General features: G+C 41.5%; 1 protein-coding gene across 1 annotated transcript; it reads left to right on the forward strand.

Moving 5' to 3' along the window:
- The first annotated feature begins 2,827 nt into the window (after window positions 1–2,827).
- Window positions 2,828–25,034, forward strand: LOC132872823 (spermatid perinuclear RNA-binding protein-like). Its single transcript, XM_060907916.1, has 16 exons — window positions 2,828–2,848; window positions 2,941–3,143; window positions 3,263–3,422; window positions 3,885–4,029; window positions 4,963–5,057; window positions 5,373–5,468; window positions 7,105–7,216; window positions 8,949–9,046; window positions 9,143–9,248; window positions 9,331–9,405; window positions 11,797–11,912; window positions 12,239–12,373; window positions 14,505–14,645; window positions 14,737–14,842; window positions 14,948–14,992; window positions 24,934–25,034. Exons 1-16 carry the CDS (start codon window positions 2,828–2,830, stop codon window positions 25,032–25,034), a joined length of 1,755 nt encoding a protein of 584 aa, XP_060763899.1.
- Window positions 25,035–25,918: the final 884 nt, after the last annotated feature.

Genomic DNA, 25,918 nt, shown 5'->3' on the forward strand with positions numbered 1-25,918 from the left:
AGTGCCACATTCATATTACTTTAGAGAGAATTTACTATATCTTCTTACGACAACATTAGTTTCTCAGTTTGTCATATACTGTATACTGACCCTCAGGCTTCACTTTTTCTGCCATTATTTTTTGCAGGGAGACATGGAACAAACATAAAATACCTAGGCCTATATGTTTAATTTTTATTTATTATCAAAACTTGTATGGACACACAATGCTGGTACAGCGATAGAAAAATGTCAGTTACCCAAAACCTGACGAGACAAAACGGTTCCATTCTCAAGAAGGAATGAAATAAGTTTAATCCTCATGCAGGTACGCTCCCATATTTTTATCAGACGTTTTTAAACAATTTTATATTTGTAAACTACAAGAAGAATACCTGTAATACGAACTGTCCCAACTCCCCCCATCTGGACATTTTTTGGAAAAAAAAAATAGTTTAAATGTCTCCTTAAACGTTTCCCCCCAGAATTTAAGTTTAATAAACGAGACCGTCAATGACGGCGTAGCTCACTCCGGCCCCGTCTAGTCCAGAAGGAACGATCTAAAGTGGGCCACCTTGTGCAATAAATGTTGCAAGCTATATATAGACACTATATCCACCCTAGAAATTCCAACCTATTTGCCAGAAAGAATCCAAAACGCTGAGGAATTGACCAAGAAGAAGCAATCATTAAGGCTTAATTCGTCCATAATTTCATTGAGAATTGTAATCAAGCAAATCTGGGTAGAAGTTATATGCACCCAAGGTACCCCACCTTCATGCTAGAAAGAATCAAAATCAGTGAAGAACTGAGGGAAAAGAAGTGATTTGTGTAGAAACTGCTCGTTAGGACTTAATTACTCCATATCATCATTATTAATTGCAATTATGCAAATTTGGGTAGAAGCTAGGCAGACCGACCTTCCTGCCAAAAAGAAAAATAGGTACCCTATGGGTACATGTGGCTACCGCTTATAAATAAAATTGCTTTCTGATCCCATATCCATACGGTAAATATAGCATGTGTGCATGTTATCAATTCGACTCGCCTCATCTCTTGCAAGCATCACCAAGCTGTGAGCAGCATCAGGGCTTGGAGTATTTTGGTTACCAATTTTGTTTACTGTGTTTTGTTCAATACAGTGCTATGAACTAGATCTGTTTTCAAAATAGTAAGAAAGCACTTGTTCATGAATTGACCTAGAAGCATTATTTAGTACTAATGAGCACATTTTGTTTCACGAGTGTAGTATAAAGACCAAAAATAAATGAAAAAATGAAAGCGAATAGCAGAAGTTTGACCAATTATACTTAGTTTTCACGAAGGAACTGATTTATTCCCACATGGGACTTGTAATTGCAAACCGAGTGGCTCGCTCAAAAGATTCCAGCGTTGTCTTCGCTGCCTTCTCGAGTTTTGTTGAATGGCTGGAATTCTTGGCGTAAATATCTGCCAAAAAGCTCAAAAAAACTAACAAAACCTTTCATTTGACCTTTCAGAAAGACCAAACAAAAGCTCTGATGATCAAAAGGTAAATTATCATGAAATAAACACCACTTACTTGATATCGAATCAGTAGCCTCGGCGAACACAAAAGGTGAATTTTGTTTATCTTTTTATCTGCCGATTATCTTCCGGTACTACGAATTTATCACGAGGTTTCTCTTATTTCATTTCTGGTTCTGATTGGTTCCGACGTTTATCAAGATGTAGAACGGGTAATCAAACTTGATCAGGATAAGTGCTGATTGGTTACAAAGTTTTACTATTGTTACACCCATTCTTATAACGATCACATAGTGGCTTCGCCACTCGTTCTTGTGTACCTTTGATAACGCGAGATCAACTGTTCATATCGCAAGATAACGATTTGCCGTTCTGGTGATTGTAATGCTTGTGCGCATGCGCAGTGTGCTATTGTTACACTCATTCTTACATTCTTACAACATGATGACATAGTGGCTCCGCCTCTACAAAGCAGTAGCCACAATAAAAATCGGTGATGAATCGAGAGAGAAGAAGCGATTTTCTTGAAATGTGGACGACGTCGGACGAACAACACATGATGGCGTAAGCTCATCGTCTGTTGGCCAGATGAGCTAATAATAATAATACTATATCTGGTAACTCTAGGCGACATACTTTAATTCCTAACAAATCCCTAATTCACTAGCATACATTACACCATAGAATGGATGTGAAATAGAAAATACAAGTTTTGGTTGACAAAAATATTGAACTGCACAGAGACCTTCCTGCAGTGTCCAACTTTGTGGCTCCAAAGGAAATGGGTTACTCTAAGGAGCAACTTTCTAACTTCTGATGGAATCTGAAAGCTGATTGGTTGAGATTAATTTATGAGAATACAAACAATCCCAAGTCCCCCCCATCCTTAGTCTCCCTGCTCTCCCCTACCATAAAACATGGTGTATGTGCCTAAAAAACACCACCGTCTGAAACTGCCGCCTTATAGCGAGTTACTGCCGTGTCTACAACGTAGCATTAGTAGCAGTAATTTAGAAACTGTTTCCTTTGTACCACCACTTGCCATCCGGCAAAGGTGGTCTACCAGTTTAAACAACTCGGCCTGTGTTTTGGCAGCGCTGGTGAGACTGGGCTGGATTTTACAGTCGTGTAGTAACTATGACTTGGATTTTAATTAACACTCCTCATATATATAAAATATATTTTTTGACCTGCATGTACAGATTTGCTCATTAATCTCAGATTGCTCTTGCAATTCTCCAGCTGGATCAGAAACACACAAGGGAGGTTCGGCGTTGATGTGAACGGTTGATAAATGAAGACTTTGGCTTGGCTTGTACTACACTGATTAATTGCTTAATCCATGATGGAGGAGAGCTCTGATGTAAGTTCCACTGATCTTTTTGTTTTGTGTGCCACATTTGTATGTAATGCTGTTTATTTATCATTGCGTCCCATTGTTTGTGTGTTGCGTAGTGCTCTCCTGAATCGTTGGCTAACGATGATCGTTATGTGATGGCCAAACATGCGGCCGTGTACCCATCAGCTGAAGAGCTAGAGGCTGTCCAGTCTCTGGTGTCGGCGGTAGAAGGAGGACTAAAGTATGTCTCTGACTGGCTAATGGATTCCACCAAGGCCAGTGGTCTTGTATCTACTGAACCTGCAGAACCCAACCCAAAGTTAGTCCCTCAGGATTTCTCATCACTTTTTATACATTTATATCTTTATTTATTTGTAGTATTCAACAACGGAGTAGGTTGTTTCAAGATCTTTTAATGCTCCAGCCATTGTTGTTTAGGTGTGGAGGGCCACTGGTTGGCGTCATGCGTGTTGGATCTGTGGCTAAAGGCCTCCTTATCAAGGGTCTGATGGACCTCGAGCTGGTTTTGCTGTGCCGAGAAAAGCCTACTAAAAATCTGCTTCTCACAATCTGCACCAACCTGCCACTGCAGATGAAGGTTTGCTGGTTTTATTTAGAGCATTCCCACTGAGACCTCTGCAAGCTTTTGTTTCCTTTAGAACTGGACTGAAACTGCTGCTGGTGTATTGCCCTTTCTCGAAATAACCAACCTGCCTGAAATGCATCACTGATGCACCTTGTTTTCTGGAATGTGTTGCGCTATGAGCGACTCTCCAGTGGACATAATTAAGCTGCAGAAAATGAGTCTAATTGCAAAGCAGCCCATTTGTACTGGGCTTTGATTAAACTACATTAGTATTGTGCATCTTGGCTTTAGACAATACCATCAGCACTTGGCAAATGGAGCTAACCTGATTACTTGTAGCAACTTCCCACTGTAAGTCAATTTATACGGTATTTAAAAAAATGTGTTTCTAAAGGAGCTAACTTTGTAACCTTGACACATTGGGCACATTTTATTCGCTACATGTAGCCGAGTCTTTTCTCTCCTCCTTTGCAGAAACTGTCAGAGGATATGCACACAGTGCAGCCCTGCATTCCAGAGGCAGCTATTCTAGTGTTCAAAAGCAGCAGACCTGATCTGCCTTTGAGGGTCATCCTTACTTCAATGCAGATGAAAAGCCAGGAGCTGGAGAAAAACCAAGGTAACAGCCTTCGAATGTCCTCGAAACTTTTAACAGTCTTGGTGAAAAAGGATCAGCGACAGTACGATCCACAGAAATCATTCTCTGATCAAATTATGCAGTTTTACATATTGATTCACCAAGAGAGACTGATATAGCTTCTTGATGAGTCAACTCCGCATCCGAGTTGTCTCGGCATTGTGCCGGGTGCTACCGGATTCTTGTTTCTTTTGACGCAGCAGCTGGTGTGTTGTTGTCGGGGAGCCCTGGGATCCGGGCTTCCTTCTTTCTTTCTTTCTTTTCTTTTTTTCCTCCTCTCACCCTCCTGTCACACCATGAAATTGACTCCTAACAAAAAATTTTCCGAAGCATTTACTCCATTAATTTTCCCCTCTTCTTGCTGATCTTTTTGGGAATGTAGCACAGATACGTTTTCTTTCACGAGGGCACTAATGATATGAACTAGCATTGTATTGTTGCCACTATTACAGCTTATAATTATGAGCTCCCACAGTTGGGCTTGTTAGAATATTTGTTCTCTCAGGATTTCCTGGGATGACATAAACACAACCAAATGTGAACAGAAAATACCAGCATGCAGCTAAAGACGAGTGAGAAGAATCAAATTGCTGTACCTAACAACGCAAACTTCATGGTGATTATGGTGTTCAGGTTTCCTGGCTTCTGGTCCAGAGCTCATGCTAGTATTTTTAGTTCTTGCTTATATTGACACATTTGGTCTGCTTACTGCTTAATGTCTCTGATCTGCATCTTGAGTTGACGAAAATGAGAAAAATCAGTTTTGTTTTTTTTAATTTTGCATGAAAAACCATGTTCTTAACTCAGTCAGATCAGTGGGATCCTAAGTGTAGTATTGCACTTTTCTGCCAGTGCATCCTGACAGAAAAGCTCATGGCGAATCTGTTGTGTGTCCTGTTCTGTTCTTCTCACCAGTGGAAAACACAAAAGTGAAAGATCCGTCTGATCTGCTGGACCAGCAGAGATGCCTGCTTGCTCTGGCCTCTCTGCGCCATGCCAAATGGTTCCAGGTTGGCCATCCGTTTGCACTATTTGGTTGTTGTAGCCTTTCAACATGGATAAATACAAGAATCAATTCACAGCTTGAAACAATTTGATATTAAAAGTCCAACACTGTCCTTTCAGGCTCCCGAAATCAGACAACTTTCATTCCTCCTCTGAATGACCCAGACTGAATGAAACACTCTCTACCTTTATTCCAGCACTCACCTTTCCTCTTTGCTTTACGCTTCTGAATTGCATGACATCTTTTGTTTTTGTTCCATATTTGTATATCTTAGTTTAAAAATAAATAAATAAATAAAGGTGTGGTCTGACTTCCGCAGGTCCGAGTGAGTGGGAAGAGATCCTGTCTCATAGTCATGCGGATCCTGAGGGATATATGCAACACGAAACCAGTCTGGGCTCCTCTGAAAGGATGGGTGAGTTGGGTGACTGTTGAATCAGCATTATTGATAGTCAAGATTCAGGTGATTAACACAATATGAGATTAGATTTCGGTGACAATATGCAAGGTATGTGTACTGTATAAGTATCTGCTACTGTGTCACAGTTTGGTAGACCAGCTGTACTGCAGAGAACCAGTGAGATTTGAAATGGATAGTTAAGATCAGTGTTGTAGTCGAGTCCGAGTCCAGTCTTGAGTCCCCAGTGTTCAAGTCCAAGCCATTAAAGAAAATTTCAAGTCAAGTCCACTATTGATCCGAGTCGAGTCCGAGAACAAGATTCCAACTGCACCATTTGACGGTGGCTGTTGCTGCCTTTATCTGAAACCGCTTCTGCTACTGTGTTGGACTAACGTTACTGCCCCATTTTAGTTAATAGGCTACAGATAAAAAGCTTGTTCGTCGCTCAGCAAGCCCCGCCCACTATCAACAGAGCAAATAACATGAGAGAGGGTTAACACGAGCTAGTTCCTCGGTCAGCAAGCAAGCCCCGCTATCAACAGAGCAATGAACATAGCGTGTCACTTCCTTCTCTGGGTGGAGTCTTGCCAAACGACGACTGAAGTTCGAGGTTGTTCCCATCGTCTCCTCGATAGTTCTTCTACATATGGAACACACAGCAGTGCATTTTTCCCACTGCATGAGAAGTCTGTATAAACAAAGCGGACAGTCCTAGGGGCTTCTCTCCAGGCATTTTAGCACCATTAACGTTAGTTTGTTCCTGAACATGACATATGAACAGCTGAATGTGCATTCTCTTGCACGAAATTAGTATAAAAATTAATGTAGATATAAATATCTTGTGCCAAATTATTATGGCATGTTACAAAAAAAATAAAGAAAAAATTAGAGTCCTCACCTCCAGTTTACAAGTTCGAATGCAGTTAATGCTCGAGTCTGAGTCATCAGTGCTCAAGTCCGAGTCATCAGTGCTCAAGTCTGAGTCAAGTCATGAGTCCTTAAAATTAGAGCATGAGTCGGACTTGAGTCCGAGTCCTGGACTTGAGTACTACAAGCCTGGTTAAGATTGCACAGAGGATTGTGGGAACTAAGCTACCAAATCTGGCCAAAATTTATGCTAACTGTTTATGCAAGAGAGCTAACAACGTTATCAAGGACTCGACACATCAAGGTCATAAACTGTTTGTTTCCCTCCCATTGGGCAAAGGATACAGGACTATCAGGACATGCAGTTAGACTGAGGAACAGCTTCTTCCCCAGAGCTGTAGCCTCCATTACACCCCCCTCTCTCACACACCACCAAGTTGCTGCTAACGTACTGATCACTTTACATTCAGGACTGTAAATACAGTTATTACAGTCTGTACAATATCTGCTTACACTGCACTTCTATTTTACTGACTTGCTCTCTTTACACATAGGAATGTAAATACACCTATTACAATTGTGCAAAATCTGCCGACACTGCAGTTCCCCCACTTACTCTATCTTGTATTTTATTTATTTTATTTATATCCTTTTTATTGCTGCTGTTTTCTCTGAGTGCTACCAAACTAAGTTTCGTTGTATAACTACAATGACAAAGTCTTATCTTAATCTTCTTTTCAAATTGTTTATTTTACGATCAACTCTACATATTGTGTCTCTCCAGCCAGTTGAACTGATATGTGAAAAAGCCTTCGCCACGAGTTACAGGCCACTGGGACCAAGTGAGACTCTGAGACGGGTCTTGGAATGTATTTCCACAGGCATCTTCCTGCCAGGTAAGTTCCCTGAAACCACTAGTTACCAGAGGTGGACAAAGTATCCAACTTCAGTACTTAAGTCAAAGTACAGGTCCCGCTGGTCAAATGTTACTCCGATACAAGTGAAAGTTGTCCAGTCAAATTTTTACTTAAGTTAAAGTACTGAAGTACTTGCTTTTAAAAATGCTTAAGTATTAAAAGTGCATTTTCTGTCAATGCATCGTTGTATTATTGCCACAACGTTTACAAAATCTAATGGCATTACCAAAGACAGAAATGTGAATTCACAAAATGAACGCATGCCGTGCCATCATGGTGGTTTAACGTTAAGCTACCGGTAGCTACGTAGTCAGTGAAACTCCACCTGACATGCTAGCAAACTCTTTTCAAACTCGAAAACATATTGGGTAGCTAACGCTACTAGAAAAGAAAGATTTCTACATTTTGTTTATTTGGCGAGATCATGCTAAAACATATCTGAAGTCCTTTCAGAAATAAGTTAACGTTATTCATGTTAGCATAACTCCATTTTTACATGCTAACAGTGTCCAAGTTAACTAGCTATGTGTAAATGTTAGCTGTGGACAAGGCTACGGCAACTTGGCGGGCAAATCCATAGAAAATCATTTGACTAACCAGACTGCATAGCTATTGGAACATTATCGCTAGCTCTAAAAGCACAGACAACTTCACTGCAAGCTTTCTCTTGGAATAAAACATATGTACCTCAATATGCTTACGCAGGTTGGATAATGGGTTTTTGTAGGCCGTGATGTGGCTTGTTTTCGGCAAACAAAGCAAACATCTCATCTCATCTCGTTATCTGTAGCCGCTTTATCCTGTTCTACAGGGTCGCAGGCAAGCTAGAGCCTATCCCAGCTGACTACGGGTGGAAGGCGGGGTACACCTGGACAAGTCGCCAGGTCATCACAGGGTTGACACATAGACACAGACAACCATTCACACTCACATTCACACCTACGGTCAATTTAGAGTCACCAGTTAACCTAACCTGCATGTCTTTGGACTGTGGGGGAAACTGGTGCACCCGGAAGAAACCCACACGGACACGGGGAGAACATGCAAACTCCACACAGAAAGGCCCTCGCCGGCCACGGGGCTCAAACCCAGACCTTCTTGCTGTGAGGCGTCAGCGCTAACCACTACACCACCGTGCTGCCCAAAGCAAACATTTAAAATTAAAAAAAATCTTAAATTCTTTCAGAAAACTGAAACATGGGTTCATGGGCCATGGGTGTGTGTGTTCTCCAGAAGAACCGTCTCCTTCCGTACTGCCATCAAGTCATCAAGTTCAAATAATGCTGCTGAGAAATCACTGAACTTGATTTTATACAGTCTGTGGACGTGACGTGACCCTAGTGATTACTGATCGGCTCTCAGTATCACCTGTGGGGGAAAAAAACACAATCACGTTTTAGAAAAGAAAAGAAAAAAACATCCACTTTCAAAGCTGCTTCATAGTAACGAGTAAGAGGACCTTGATAGAAATGTAGTGGAGTGAAAAGTACGATATTTGCCTTTCAAATGTAGTGAAGTTAAAGTCAGAAGTTTCAAAAAAAAAAATACTCAAGTAAAGTACAGATACTCAAAGTGCACTTAAGTACAGTACTCAAGTAAATGTACTTTGTTACTGTCCACCTCTGCTAGCTAGTCAGTATCAGGGGGAAATCTATCATTGATTTCATGAATAGGAATCATAACTACATATTTCAGTTTCTTCTCCCTTCAGGTGGACCTGGATTACATGATCCGTGTGAAAAAGAAGAGGTCGACACTTTGTCAGCGATGACGAACGATCAGGCTGAACTTCTTACCTACACTGCACAGGTTAAAACTCCCTCACATGCCCAAAGATGGCATATGGAAAAATGAAATTAAATGAAATGTTAAAGAAAAAACAACTAATGTTCTGTACATTTTCAGCACGCCCTAAGGCTTCTAGCTTTCGGACAGATTCACAGGTTCCTCGAGGTGGATCCTCTTCCTACAGCTAAACCTGCAGTGGAACCAAAATTACCAGACGGAGAAGGTTGGTGTTTTGACGTGATTAAGATAATATCTTTCATCTTCTGTTCTTTGTAGACGTGTTTGAAATTGGATTTGCTGTTCAGCAGGGACGTCTTGGAAAAGACTCCATGAAGATGAAACTGCAGACGAACCTAAAAGCAAAAAGACCCGGAAAGATAGTAATTTTTTTTTCTTGCCTTATTTTCTGATTCTTGTAAAGACCATAATTTAAAATGTCCACATACAGTGCTGTGAAAAAGTATTTGCCCCTTCCTGATTTGTTCTATGTTTGTATATTTGTCACACTTAAATATTCCATGTCATCAAACTAATTTTAATATTAGACAGAGATAGCCCAAATAAACACAAAATGCAGTTTTCAAATGATGATTTCATTTATTGATGGGGGGGAAGTTACCCAACCCTACCTGACCCTATGTGAAAAAGTATTTATGCCCTCAACCAATCAATCAAATTTAATTGATAATTGGGTTCAGTTTCACTAGTCACACCCAGGCATGATTACTGCCAGACCTGTTCAATCTAAATATCACATAAATAGAACCATGCCGGCAATGTCTCATCTCATCTCATTATCTCTAGCTGCTTTCTGTTCTACAGGGTCACAGGGAAGCTGGAGCCTATCCCAGCTGACTACGGGCGAAAGGCGGGGTACACCCTGGACAAGTCGCCAGGTCATCACAGGGCTGACACATAGACACAGACAACCATTCACACTCACATTCACACCTACGGTCAATTTAGAGCCACCAATTAACCTAACCTGCATGTCTTTGGACTGTGGGGGAAACCGGAGCACCCGGAGGAAACCCACGCGGACACGGGGAGAACATGCAAACTCCACACAGAAAGGCCTTCGCCGGCCACGGGACTCGAACCTGGACCTTCTTGCTGTGAGGCGACAGCGCTAACCACTACACCACCGTGCCGCCCTGCTGGCAATGTGAAGTCAGTTAATAGATATTAAAATGATGCAATGAAGTAAAGAGTTACAAGAACAGATGCGCAACAAAATAATTGAAATCTATCAGTCTGGAAAGGGTTACAAAGCTATTGCCAAGGCTCTGGGACTCCAGCGAACCACAGTGAGAACCTTCACAGGAGTGACCAGCCTTCCAAAATTCAACCAAGAGTGCTTCGACGACTGATCCAGGAGGTCACAAAAGAACCGCGATGAACATCTAAATAACTGCAGTCCTCAGTTAAGGTCAGTGTTCATGATTCTACAATAAGGAAGGCACTGAGCAAAAATGGTATCTACGGGAGAGTTGCAAGGCGCAAACCACTGCTAACCAAAAAGAACAAAAAGGCTCATCTGACATTTCCCAAAAAGCATCTTGACGACCCCCAAGACTTTTGGGATAATATTCTGTGGACTGATGAGTCAAAAATAGAACTTTTTGGAAGACACGGGTCCCGGTACATCTGGCGTAAGGCTAATACAGCGTTCCAAAATAAGAACATCATACCAACAGTCAAACATGGTGGTGGTAGTGTGATGGTCTGGGGCTGCTTTTCTTCTTCAGTACCTGGACGACTTGCCATAATTGATGGAACCATGAATTCTGCTCGCTACCAGAAAATCCTGAAACAGAATGTCTGCCCGGCGGCACGGTGGTGTAGTGGTTAGCGCTGTCGCCTCACAGCAAGAAGGTCCGGGTTCGAGCCCAATGGCCAGCGAGGGCCTTTCTGTGCGGAGTTTGCATGTTCTCCCCGTGTCCGAGTGGGTTTCCTCCGGGTGCTTTGGTTTCCCCCACAGTCCAAAGACATGCAGGTTAGGTTAACTGGTGACTCTAAATTGACCATAGGTGTGAATGTGAGTGTGAATGGTTGTCTGTGTCTATGTGTCAGCCCTGTGATGACCTGGCGACTTGTCCAGGGTGTACCCCACCTTTCACCTGTAGTCAGCTGGGATAGGCTCCAGCTTGCCTGCGACCCTGTAGAACAGGATAAAGCGGCTAGAGATGATGAGATGAGAGAATGTCTGCCCATCAGTTTGTGACCTAAAGCTCAAGCGCAGCTGGGTTCTGTAGCAGGACAATGATTCGAAGCACACAAGCAAGTCCACCTCTGAATGGCTCAAAAGTAATAAAATTAAGGTTTTGGAGTGGCCTAGTCAAAGTTCTGACTTGAATCCAATTGAGACGCTGTGGCAGGACCTTAAACGGGCAGTTTATGCTCAAAACCCCTCCAGTGTGGCTGAATTGAAACAATTCTGCAAGGAAGAGTGGGCAAAAATTCCTCCACAGCAACGTAAAAGACTCACCGCAAGTTATCGCAAACGTTTAATTGCAGTTGTTGCTGCCAAGGGTGGCCCAACCAGTTATTAGGTTTAAGGGGGCAATTACTTTTTCACATGGGTGGAAAAGGAGTGGATCATTTAAAAGCTGGATTTTGTGTTTACTTACATCGTTCTTATATTAGACTTAATTGGATGACCTAAACCTTTTAAATATGACAAATAAGCAAAAAATGGAAGAAATCAGCGGGGGGAATGCTTTATCACAGCACTGTAAGACTTCCTTAACAATCCCTGTAATGTTGTTTAGTCTCAGGTACTGCTGCAGCTGTATTAACATCTGATGGCAAATCAGATTGTAAAGGAAAATTGGAAACTCTGTCCAAAAGCGCCAGTAATAAATTCACACATGGCTCATCAACCAAGGTAAAAAGAAATTCTATTAATATGAACAATTATGCGTATTTACAATTTACTTTTCATTAGATCACACGGTTAGATCAATTTATACAGGTTGGAATGGTTGTGTCCAAATTACTGCTCTCATGTTGCACAACCATGGATAGTATAATTGTCAAAAATACTCCGATAAGTATCTGTATCAAACTATCCCTTTATTATTGTCCAGTAGATTAACTGAATGCATCTCATGACATTGTAATGTCCTTTGTGAACCGAGCTCACACATACCAAGACAGTGTTAGTTGTTTATAGCATATCATGAGTGTCATGAGGTTTGTTCTGGTTTTCAGGTGAAGGTTCAGGGCCCCGTTCTCACAGCCAGGGGCAAAAACCCTGTAATGGAGCTAAATGAGAAAAGGAGAGGACTATCATATAACCTCATCACTGAAAACGGAGAGAACCAACAACAACGCTTCATTATTGAGGTGGCAGCAATATTCACTTCTACCTTCCTACTCGTATATCCCTAAGTACAGTACAAGCACAACGAAATACACTAGAGTTTAGGGAACATTCTTATATTAGATTTGTAGATGGAGGGGGAAGAAATGTCTTTTATCTATACCCCCACTCCGAAGGGTATACTGGTTTGCCTCTGTCCGTCCGTATTTCCGTCTGTCCGAAACACCCTTTTTCTCAGCAACTACAAATCATAGCCACTTGGTACCAAACTTCAGCTTGGGGTTCTAGACCGTGTATACTGTTTTCAGGTCTGTCGCACATCGACTTCCTGTTTACCAACTGAATGTATTTACAAAACATATAGCATGGATTTACAAAATTTTCGTAACGCTTTTTTCAGCAACTACAAATCACAACTGCTTGATATTTGGTACCGAGCTTCAGCTTGGGGTTCTATACCTTTTATACCGTGTTCAGGTCTGTCGCACATCAACTTCCTGTTTACCGACTGAATGTACTTACGAAACCTATAGGGTGGATTTTGATGCTATTTCAAAAAGCAATATGCTATTTCAAAATGACACTTTACCAGGATGCTATTTGAAATCCCTGGGGAGAGACACTGCTCTTTACTTCCTTGTTTCAGGGTTCATTATTTGTTGGTCAACATTCATCATAAGTGTCCTATTCCTTCGATTGTTTGCATTCTGATATAAGCGAGAGCAGGGGGATACGTAAGTGAGCAGTAGCTCACAGTTGATCTTGTTTTTTGTTTGTTTTTTTATTTATTTTTTTGCCCACATCTGTTAGTCCAAAATCGGTGTCCACTAGCATGCTGTGTGACGGCTATATGACGTGGATGGATTGTGACTGTACGTGACTTAAATGCATTGGACTGCATTTTTCCTCTGCATCTCCTATGTTAATGCTAAAAATAACCCAAATGGAATATATGCACCATGCCAAAAAATAATAATGCACATAGATTCAGCCATTCATGTCGAAGTTTGAAAACATTTCACCTTTTCTCTGAGGGGCGTGAAGTAGTTTTGTACGATATTGATTTCTGTCTGCTCGCAATTAAAAAAAAAAAAAATCACGATTAAACAATTTAATTGAACTGATAACCAAAAAGACAAGAAAATTAGCATTTACATCATTTTCAGGTTTAAGGACGGGAGGGGAGGGAGTAATAATAATATCAACTGTAGAGTCTGGAACTGCTTGCTGACAGCGACAGTTATGAAAACTCAGCTGGATAGAGGATTTTTAGATTATTTTGGAGTAATGTGCAATAAACAGTAAAAAAAAAAAATTCCATGAAATCTGCTTTTTAGGTCAAATTATTATCCTTTCTTTCTAACAATAATTCAGTGGCATCCCTAATAAATATACATAGTTAACTGCTATACCGTGAGAGTTTGACTCCCTACTTGCATCTGTATTGCAGCATGCAATACAGATGGTCTTTGCTATGACCCAACTGCGAGTAGAACTCACAATCTCCCGGTCGAGAGGTGGAGACGCTGACCACTAGGCCAGCTCGTTACCAGAGGACCAGCCCCACCCCCCACTATAAACCTAGCTATATAATAGGCGAGAGGCCAAGGGCTGCCTGAGAAGACCAGTTCCTGGCATGGGAGGGGACGAACTGCTATACACAGTCAAGAAACTGTGAAATGGGTCGGGGCTTTCAGGCGATGTTGATTAATATGGTAGCGTTCTAAAGACTTGCACAAAACATTCAAGAGTAATGCTGACTGTATCTGCTCCCAGGAGTAAAAGACAGGTTTTTTTTTTGTGTGTGTTTGAGTGATAACTCCTACTCGCATGTTAAATCATGGCACGCCGACACAAAGTCTGGTAATATAATCAGCATAAACGTCACTGGATTTGGTGTCTGTGTAAAATCATGTGGAAACTATTAAATTGCTCTAATACACAAACCCTGGGTGAACCATTCACTACACCTGATGAAGGCCTTTGAATGAAGCGCAACTCCTGTGGCTTTGAATTTCTACATCGCTTGTAATTGGTCTACATAGGATTCGATTTACTCAACTCCTAGAGGTCTCAAAGGGATGCTTCCTGACCTGTCTATATACCACTCTGAAGTGCTGGACTTGTACAACTTGTTTTATTGCTCTATATCAGGTAGAAGTGGATGGACTGAGGTTCAGAGGCTGTGGACCTAATAAAAGGGTAGCAAAAGCAAATGCAGCTTTGGCAGCAATAGAAAAGCTCTTTTCAGCACACAATGCAAACAGCAATAAGAAGAAGAGGCCGTATACAAAAGTAAGTTCAGGTGTACAAATTTCCGAACCTTTTAGTATGTACTGATATTATGATGCAGCACTGTGTGTCTCTTTTTTTCATGCTCTTTTAGGTGAGTTCATCTGCTATAAATGGGCTTCCCAGAGCAAAGAGGAGTGTTACAGTGCCCAGGCCACTACTTCCTATTTTTCCTCCTGCTCCTGCGTACTTTACACCAGGTGTGTATTATCATAACATTTTCACTTCTGTAATACGAGTTGTTATAGTTTTTCTAGACCACCACACATGTACGGTAGTATTTCTCACTCTCTCTCTATTTGCAGGCTTTACCCCATATGGTTATGGTCCAGTGGTGCCTCCACCACATGGTAGGCCTCTTTATCTCAATAGTCCATAGAGCATTAGTACTACAATTCCTCCCCCTGTTTTTGTCTTTCCATTTGTGTACACCACTTTTTATTATACCCTCGCTCCGGGTGGGGGTGGGGGGGAGGCCTACTAGTTTAGGGGTAGGTATACTAGTTTACCTCTATCTGTCCATTCCTATCTCCATCTGTCCGAAACGCGCTTTTTCTCAGCAACTACAAATCAAAAGTGCTTGATATTTGGTACCGAGCTTCAGCTTGGGGTTCTATACTGTGTCTACCGATTTCAGATCTGTTGCACATTGACTTCCTGTTTACCGACTGAATGTATTTACGAAACATATAGCGTGGATTTCCAAAATTTTCGTAACATTTTTCTCAGCAACTACAAATCACAACTGCTTGATATTTGATACCGAGCTTCAGCTTGGGGTTCTATACCTTGTATACCGTTTTCAGGTCTGTCGTACAACAACTTCCTGTTTATCAACTGAATGTATTTACGAAATGTATAGCATGGATTTTGACGCTATTTCAAAATGACATTTTACCAGGATGCTATTTGAAATCCTTGGGGAGAGACACTGCTCTTTACTTCCTTGTTTCAGGGTTAATTATTTGTTGAAGTCAACATTCATAATAAGCGTCCTATTCCTTCGATTGCTTGCATTCTGATGTAAGCGAGAGCGGGGGGATACGTAAGTGAGCAGTAGCTCACAGTTGATCTTGTTTTTTTTTTTTTTTTTGTCACCAAAAAGCACTAAATTGAAATCTGTGAAAATAGATTCTTCAAATATTTCCAACATAGATGATTTGAGTATCTTTTATAGGTATGAAATGTTGCGTAAAGTCTATAGTGTGTTGGAATTCCGTGTTACTCTTCCACCCAGGGCTTCGTAGATGCCTCCGAAATCAGACCTACAAGGTTCATACCATGTTGCTCGTGGTATTAAGATATGCATGATGTGTGTTTAAGTCGTATCTTCTAGATATAAATATAAATGAGGCTCCGACACCTTTAATCACCTTTAGTTTTGGTATCCATATATTAACTCTCTGATAGCAGCATGGCATCAGCCTGAGGCTGAAGCTTCTCAAAGGAAACTCTGGCATGTCCATGTTTAGCCAAGTGAAGGACAAGGACTCAGTCAAAAAGGGAGCTCTAGTGTAGCTTTTTTGAGGTGCTTAGTAATCGCAGTGTCTTTTACTATTATTAATCTAAACAATCACCCACTGATAAATTCCAGAAGGCCTAATGTAAGCGTCTTTTTAGCGACCTAGAATTGCGAGTGATTGCTGGCAGATGAAATTTTGAATGGTTGAATGTTAAGAATTAAAATTCAGCTTGTTGCACTAGTTGAAATGATGGTCTGGTATTCATTTGTTTTATGCTGCATAGTTTTTAAGGATAGCCAAGAGCAGGGGTCTTCAACTTGTGGACCCCACAGAATATTTCAACGGTTTAAACCAATTAAGGAAACAGTACATTTTACATTTATGGCATTTTGCGGACAGTGTGCTTTGTACAGAAGTACTCTGGAATCTGTCAATAAATACATCCTTATCCTAGTTCACTCAGTCAGGGAGTATCAGTAAGATCAGCCTAAAACCCTTTTGGGGGTTTATTGTGTGTGTGTGTGTGTGTGTGTGTGTGTGTGTGTGTGTGTGTGTGTGTGGTCCCCCCCACACACGCACCATATTTCTTCAGTGCTAATTTAAGTACTTCATGAAGCCGTACAATGGAGTCCAAAAGTTGAAAACCGAATGTCTGTCCATCCATTGTCCGTAGCCGCTTATCCTGTGCAGGGTCGCAGGCAAGCTGGAGCCTGTCCCAGCTGACTATGGGCGAGAGGCGGGGTACACCCTGGACAAGTCACCAGATCATTACAGGACTGACACATGGAGACAAACAACCATTCATACTCGCATTCACACCTACGGTCAATAGCCCCCAAGCATAACTACGTCATCGCTTATTTATCGCAATGCATTATGGGGGATAGCCGGGGTTGGTAGCTGTGCAGTATAGCAGATGTTAGATTAATTTTACGTGAGAGTGATGTGAGGGGAGTGATTTTGTTGTGCTCTGTCGTGGAAGACAGTGAAATTGGTGATTGAAAGAGGTGGATAACATGCCGAGGGTTTACAGCAGGAAAATCTAAATCCAAATCAAGCTTGGTGAGAAGGTAAGACATAAGTGACAAGAATTCGTACAACCTAGAGATTAACTGAGTCTACCACGCTGGACATCATCAAATCTCAGAATGTCTTATCAAAACATTTATAAATGAGTGATTAGTTAAATAAAACTTGATATCAGGAAACATTACAAAACAAATCTTTGGAAACCCACTGATCTGCCGTGTCATGTTCTGTATAAATGCATTTACTTCAATAAATGCCGCTCATGAGGTTCACTGATCATTATACACACCCGAAAGAGAACCCTTCGTGGTTTGGGAGTTTTATCGGTCCGACAGGCTCGTTCGGCTGCCGAGTGCTTCGGAACGTTGAGAGGCAAAGGCCAAAGAATGCTGCTTTGTTTTCCAGGCTTTGGAATATCGCTAGTTCCAGACGATGAACAGTGTCGATTGTTATAATCTTCTGTAACCAAAGGCCGTTTTGCAGACCGTGAAAATATCGCTGAGTCACGGTTTAAAGGAACAGTACACCGTACTTCCATAATGAAATATGCTCTTATCTGAATTGAGACGAGCTGCTCCGTACCTCTCCGAGCTTTGCGCGACCTCCCAGTCAGTCAGACGCGCTGTCACTCCTGTTAGCAATGTAGCTAGGCTCAGCATGGCCAACGGTATTTTTTGGGGCTGTAGTTAGATGCGACCAAACACTTCCACGTTTTTCCTGTTTACATAGGTTTATATTACCAGTGACATGAAACAAGTTCAGTTACACAAATTGAAATGTGGCGATTTTCTATACTATGGAAAGTCCACACTATAATGACAGGCGTACTAACACCTTCTGCGCGCTTCGGCAGCGCATTGATATCTGAGCTCCGTATCAATGCGCTGCCGAAGTGCGCAGAAGGTGTTAGTACGCCTGTCATTATAGTGCGGACTTTCCATAGCATAGAAAATCGCTACGTTTCAATTTGTGTAACTGAACTTGTTTCATGTCACTGGTCATATAAACCTATGTAAACAGGAAAAACGTGGAAGAGTTTGGTCGCATCTAACTACAGCCCCAAAAAATACCATTGGCCATACTGAGCCTAGCTACATTGCTAACAGGAGTGACAGCGCGTCTGACTGCGTCTGACTGACTGGGAGGTCGCGCAAAGCTCGGAGAGGTACGGAGCAGCTCGTCTCAATTCAGATAAGAGCACATTTCATTATGGAAGTACGGTGGACTGCTCCTTTAAGTCTGTCTTTTTCCCACCAGAGAAACGTAAGCTACAAACACCTTGTCCATTTCGATTCAGTTCGAAGGTTTTCGTTAGGGATTAAACTTGCCCATTTCTTTCTTCTCGACTGGCAGCTGATGAAAGCTCAAATTAGGCGTTCTCTTTGTTGTAGAGACACAGTAAGGCACACAACAGTTCACTTTAGGCAGCATGGTTAAAACCGGTTAGACACAACAATGCAGTGTTTAACAAAGGCAAACAATAAGGGGGAGCTGACCCCGAGTATCACCCATAATGCATTGTGATGACGTAGTCAGGGTTATTTAGAGCCCCCAATTAGCCTAACCTGCATGTCTTTGGACTGTGAGGGAAACCGGAGCACCCGGAGGAAACCCACGCAGACACGGGAAGAACATGCAAACTCCACACAGAAAAGCCCCCATCGGCCACTGGGCTCGAACCCAGAACCTTCTTGCTGTGAGGTGACAGTGCTAACCACTACACCACTGTGCCGCCCGAAAACAATGTTTTTAAAACCAATGGATAAATGAATAAACAAAACTTCTACTAAGGCCTATTGTATTTACTCTCATTATGACCCTGACTATTGTATTACTGGTGAGTAATATGATAAAATATCACTTTATTAATCCGAGGTGGGAAATTCCAATATTACAACAGCAGGTAAGAGACAGAAAAGAATATAGTGTACAAAACTGTAGTAAATAAATACACAGAATATATAGATGATGTGCAAAATGGGACAGAATAAAACCAGGTATCACCACTCATATGCAGGTTATAACAGTGTGCAAAAATGTCACTGTGCAGCATTGGACTGGATAAAATGATTATCCTCTGAGAGGTAGTGCAGAAAAATCAATATGCCTTCTCAGATGGAGATGTTATGTGTGGAACTGTACAGTCTGATGGCTGCACAGACCTGCGAAAGGATCTACGAAAGCGCTCCTTTCTGCCCTGATTGTGGTTATTAGAGAGAGTAGGGATGCGCGATTATTCATTACGACAGTGAGCTTAGACAGCATCCTCCTCTTCACCTACCATCACCACTGTGTTCACTCTGGAACCCATGACTGATGCAGCTCTCTTTATATTGTCGAGTCTGTTGATCTCATTTGTATGCTATGCTGTGCGTTGATGCCACTGCCCCAGCACACAGCAGCATAAAAGATAGCACTTGACACAACAGACGTGTAGAATGTTTGTAGAAGGTGACCCTGAACTCTAAAGGACCTCCTCGGAAAGTAGAGTTGCATTTGTCCCTTTTGTACAAGCTGTCCATGTTCATGTCTCACACCCCAGCTTTTCAATCAGGTGAACACCCTGGTACTTACCACTTCCCGGGTCTGTACCATCTCAGTGTTCGGACTCTCAGTTGTGTCCAGAGCTGGAACATATTTCTTCTTACGGAATTCCACCACAATCTCTTTGCTCTCTTGCTGGTGTAATCTTGTAGTCCCATGCGCATTTTTTTTAAACTGCTTGTGAATCGTCATAATAAAACGCACAGGTCTAATAAGAAAGCATGTCGCATCAACACTCGATCGCACACCGGCCACAGGTGGGATGTTGGTGGGAGTTTTGGTGTAATTGAATCCTCTGTGTTTGGCTAAGACTGTAAACAAAACGTTAAAACCATTCGATTTTGAGTTAAGCTCGGATATGATGAGATAACAACCTAAGGTTGTCATAAACGTGCATACAGAAGGATGAGAAGAAAAAAAACCCAGATGATGCAGTAGGTTTAGGAGTTCCCTTCTAAAATATTAAACAGTAATTTCATCTGACTAGTTATTGTCATTCAACCCCATTCTTGGTCATTTATTACTTTTTCATTGTATTGATCTATTTCTCCTTTTTTGTAGGACGTAGAATTGTACCCTGCATGTTCCGTGTTCGACCCCTGCTTCCTCCACGTCATGTCTTTCCTCCTCCCTTCCGCTGCTTTCGCCCCTATTTCTAGGTCTGATATTTTAACAAACTGTCATTGTGAGGGTTTAAACCTTCCCTTTTCTTTTGGTTATTGTTTATTCATTATATATCTGTAGAGAAATTTCACATCATTTAGACAAATTAGTAATATTAATAAAATATATTTTCTAATTTGGTGTCCTGTGTCATTTGAGGCAGTGGGAGAGAGTAGGCAAGGCCAGTTCTGTTTTTATTATACACTGAAGACATGGGTTTCAAGGCTTCAGATAAACGATGAACAGAACAGATGATCAAGATAGATCACAATTTCAGCTTTCATTTCCTAATCTTTACATCTAGATGTGTTAAACAACTTGGCACGTTTGGTGGCAGCCCACCCAATTAAGTGCGTAAAAGTATAGGAACAGATCGTCTTAAAGTAAATAACACTTCTTCTATCCACGCTCACTGGATATGAGCAATCGCACGCTCTGATTGGCTACTCTACTATTAGGATATCAGCTCATATACCGTGAGTAGAGAAAAACAAAGTGGTGGAGCGTGTTGCTGAACCCACCGAGGACGAAATAAAAACTCAAAAAAAAAAAAAGGAACAAAATATGGAATGAAAGTATTTGATGGTAAGAATGTACCTTTTTTCCCCAGAATTATTATAGCATTTTTCACAAGTTGCTACAGTCATTTCACTGGTTTGTTTACATTCTTCATCTTTTAAAGGTCCCATGGCATGAAATTTTCACTTTTTGAGGTTTTTTAACGTTAAAATGAGTTCCTCTGACCTTCTTAAGTCACCCCAGTGGCTAGAAATTTCATAATGTGTAAAGCAAACTATGCCCAACATTTGAGAATGGCGCGTCAAAATGGCGCGTTGATAAACTCTTCCCTTGCCTACGTCAGCAAGGGAGATGATTCCCCCCCCCCCCCCCCCCCCCCCCCCCGGATTCCCACCCACTGTATGGATTGCCCGCCCAGCTCAAAAGTTGCCACCAAACATGGAAGTTGTGCTGTACATGGATGTGACAACACAGAAAGGAGTCTGTTTTTACTGCCGACGGGAGAGCCCCTGAAGACGCAGTGGCTTAATTTTATTTACTCCAATAATACGCCGTCGAGTCTACCTAAGACGGTGTATGTTTGTCGGAAGCATTTTACTGAGGAATGTTTCCACAACTTGGGACAGTACAGGGCAGGTTTTGCACATCAACTGTCACTGAAGCCTGGGTCCGTACCAAGCATCCCTGCCACATCAGCAACAAACACCGAACAAGTAAGTGTATAACTGTTAAGTCGTTTTGCCGTGTTTTAAAATCGGTGCCACGTTAGCCTTGCAATGGCTACATTAGCTGTGCAGCTAACTGCTTCCTGCAGTTAGCCAGGTACTCTGCGCTACAAAACCAAAAAGCATGCAGCATGCTCTGTTATAATAGCCAATCAAAACAGTTTTTACAAAGGCACCCACATTCTTTTTTTTAAGTCACTCGTTCATTTCATTTGTTTGTTTGTTCAGTAAAAACCCAAACATTTGTTGAATTTATTTTATTTCCTCGCGTCGCACCTTAATGACGTCAGCGCACGGTATTTTTCCCTTCGCGGTTTGTTCCTTCTCTCTTGCCATAGTAAGACACCCACATCCGCTTGTTCTGACCCACTGGAGGTAGCGTCACAGTGCTGTTAGCCAATCAGAGGTAACTCGTTTACATGTCATGAATATTAATGATAAGACCCGCCCCCACCCTCTACCCTTCCCCGCCTTCTGCTTCTCATTAGCAAAACGACGCACTGGGAAAAGCGCTGAAATGGGGCTTTCTCCCAGGAGGCTATATCTACGTGCCTTTCGAGAAAGGCTGCGGATATAACATCCGGAAACCTCCACGAGCCCGTTTAAAGCATCAACAAACCACCATGCCATGGGACCTTTAAGCATTACATTTTTATTTATTTTTTTTTAGACTGGTTCAAAAGCTCAAAGAAGTTTGAAAATTACATCACTGAAATGTCCAAGGAAGAATGAAATAAATGTCTAAAGCTATTCTATACCTCAGCATGACCGCAAGATGGCACTTTCTACAAAACAACAACACTAAAGTCAATTCGTGCAGACATTGATGAGTTTTTAAGAAGTCCACCTAAGTGTAAATGATTTTGTCAGATATTTTGTATAAAGTTTTTATTTATCAAGTTTGCAAAAAATTTGAAATAAAAATGCTCTGTTTCTCAAAATCCAGTGAATGTGGATAGAATAAAACAATTATTCTACTCAATCTCATCATACATGGCTTGGAGCAAACTCAGCTCTACGTGCCTCCTCGGCTATCAGCTTGTAAACGACTCGATTTTGTGGAATAATTGTTAACTATTTGGTTGCATATCTCTTGCTTATGTCAGGCTGGCGACCCACTGACTCGCCCAACTATTGCATTCATGTTTTGTGATGCTTTTCCAGGCCACAGCTTCTTTCTGTTGTTTGTTTTGGGGGGTTTCACCCTTCAGTCTCCTCTCCAGGAGGTAAAATGCATGCTCAGTTATGTTAAGGTCTAGAGATTGAATTGGCCAGTCTAAATCCTTCTACTTTTCCCCCGATGAAGGCCTTTTGTTATGTTGGCAGTGTGTTTTGATTAGATTGGTTGCATTTCTTTGTGAATTAGCAGACAATGTTTCTGTAAACTTCATTCTGCTGCTACCGTCATGCATTACATCATCAATAAAGTTTAGTGCATCTGTTCCAGAAGCAGCCATGCAAATCTGAGCCATGACACAACCTCCAACCTTCTTAACCAATGAGGTTGTACGTTTTGGATCATGAGTTCTTTCCTTCTCCATACTTTGACCTTTTCCATCACTTTGGTCGAGGTTAATCATGGTTCCAGAATGTTTATCACTTCTAATACCCCTTTTCCACCAAATCAGTTCCAAGGCTGGTTAGGGGCCGGTGCTGGTTCACAACTCGTTCAACTTGTGAGCCAGGTGAGAACCAGTTTGCTTTTCCATAGCTCGCGGTGCTAAGAGAAGACACGTCATTACGTCACTGTATACGTCAGTTACGTCGTTGTATACGTCAGTTACGTCATTGTATACATCATTACGTCGCTGTATACGTCAGTTATGTCGCTACGTTTGCATAAACCTTGGCGCGAATATCGAAGCAAAAACAACACGGAAGAAGCAGCAGCAACAACAATAATAATAATGGATGACTTCGCGTTTGTACAGCTGCGGCTTCCCTTCACTTAAAAATGGCGATCTTTCACGGTCTTGTTATTGTTGTTGGTCTTAACAACTCCGCCCCCCCGCTGATGTAAGTGGTTCTTTCCTCTGGCCCAGCAGAGAGTTGGTGCTAGCCTGGAACCGGTTTTTCTGGCCCCAGAGCCAGTTCTGTGTCAGTGGAAACAGAAAACCCGGTTCCAAACTAAGCACTGGCCCCGAACCAGCCCTGGAACTGCTTTGGTGGAAAAGGGGCAAATGTGGTCTTTAGATTCTTACTCCTGATGAGTGCTTTATGTTTTGGTCTTTGTATTTCTGCTCTCAGTGGTGGATTGTGATACCTTCACCCCTGCTCAGCGAAGGTTGTTGGTGATGTTTCTGGGTTTTTGTTCACAGCTCGTACAGTGTTTGTCATCACCTGTTGTTGTTTTTTTTTTCCTTGGACATCCTGTCCAATGTCTGTTCATTAGTACACAAGTGGTTTCTTTCTTTTTCAGGACATTCCAAACTGTTGTACTGGCTATGCCCAATGCTTATGCAATGGCTCTGACAGATTTTTCTTCTTTTCTCAGCATCAGAATAGCTTGCTTTTCTCTCTTAGACAGCTCTGTGGTCTTCAGGTTGGTTTATCAGGTTAGTTTTTGACAATAAATGCAGTCTTCACTGGTAAGACTCAGGGCTCAAACCAAGTTTGTTAGTATTACATTAATGCCATTTAGCAGACGCTCTTATCCAGAGCAACGTACAACATACCCAGAGCAGCCTGGGGAGCAGTTAGGGGTTAGGTGCCTTGCTCAAGGACACTTCAGCCATTCGTGGTGGTCCAGGGAATCAAACCAATGACCTTTTGGTCCTAAAGCTGGGTCTCTAACCATTAGGCTATGGCTTCCCCATGGTACAATCCGCATGGTACAATCTACACTTATGTATCCCCTAGAGCTTATTATTGGACTTCAAGGTGTACCTTTTTAGGGTGAAAAAGGTACATATATGTTCCTAATCAGTATATGAATGTTACAAATAAGTACCTTAGAGAGTACTGGCCCAGTGACAGCCATTCGTGCTGGTCCAGGGAATCGAACCGGTGACATTTTGATCCTAATGCTGCTTCTCTAACCATTAGAGCATGGCTTCCCCATAGAGTAGACATTCAAGTGTCTTCAGTGTATAGCAAAAAACAAAAGAATTGGTGCCAATATACACACACACACACACACACACACACACACACACCATGTGTATGTATTGGGCTGATGGCACACCCACATACATAGATACATACCGTACACACCGTGTGTGTGTGTGTGTGTGTGTGTGTGTGTGTGAGATACATGTGGGTGTGTATACATAAAAAAAAAACCAAATCACATGTGAAGCTGTTAGAGCTCTCTGTCTCTCTCTCTGTCTCTCTCTCTCTCCTCTACAGGTGCTTTGTATTTTGACGGTCCCGTTTGCCCTCCGCAGACCATCACTCCTGTTTTTCTTCACCTGGGAACACAGGATTTCTGTCCTGATTTTTACATTTAATGTTCCGTCTGAAGGGGTACGTCACTGCTTGTGGCCTGACCGGACTCGCAAATTTTTTTTTTTTAACTTAACACAGGGTCATTTTCTGGTACTGAGGAAACCTTCCTTGTTTTAGCATGGATCAATAATATCCTCTGTTAAACTCAAGGAAACTCAAGACATAAATACAAAATGTGGTTTGTATTTATGCTACGTTTATATGTTCTTTGTAAATACATATTTTTCAAAGTAAGCAATATTTTATCAGGGCTATTAGCAATAAGGAATTAGATGCACTGCTGATAGGCTACAGACAATATTCCATGCTGAAAGTCCAAAATTTATGGTATATTTGTATTTGAAATGAATAATATTGTATTTATACGAGGAAAAAACAGTTTATCAAATGGAGTGCAGTGTAATTTAGTCCTTTCTTCCGTAATGTGGCACTTACTTAATCCAACACCATGTTATAAGCTAAAGGTATGCACGTAAATGCAAATAGTTACACATACATAGTGTTTTTATAATAAAGGCTGTACAAATCTTTCTATGATGATTGTATTGTGGTTGAAATGTGTTGTGTGAGTTTGTGGATGTGTTTATGTAACTACTGTATTCATGTAATAACTGTATAACGTTATTAAATTTTCATTATCAGGATTAATCAACAGTGATTTTGGCATTTGTCCTAATTAAATCTTAACCTAGTTTGTTATACTTATTAGTCTGGTCTGTGACCTGGCAAGGTTGCTTTTGGATGTGGAAGCATCTTTTCAATACACTGACAAGAAGCAGGGCAGGGGGACGAGAGTGATTTATGAGTCAGGTGTGTGGGGTCTTATATTTTTAGGCAGAACAAAGTGGGTGAAGAGATGTGTTGTAAGATTATGTAAGGTGGGCAT

The sequence above is a fragment of the Neoarius graeffei genome, chromosome 24 (assembly GCF_027579695.1).
Source record: "Neoarius graeffei isolate fNeoGra1 chromosome 24, fNeoGra1.pri, whole genome shotgun sequence".
NCBI classification, from domain to species: domain Eukaryota; kingdom Metazoa; phylum Chordata; class Actinopteri; order Siluriformes; family Ariidae; genus Neoarius; species Neoarius graeffei.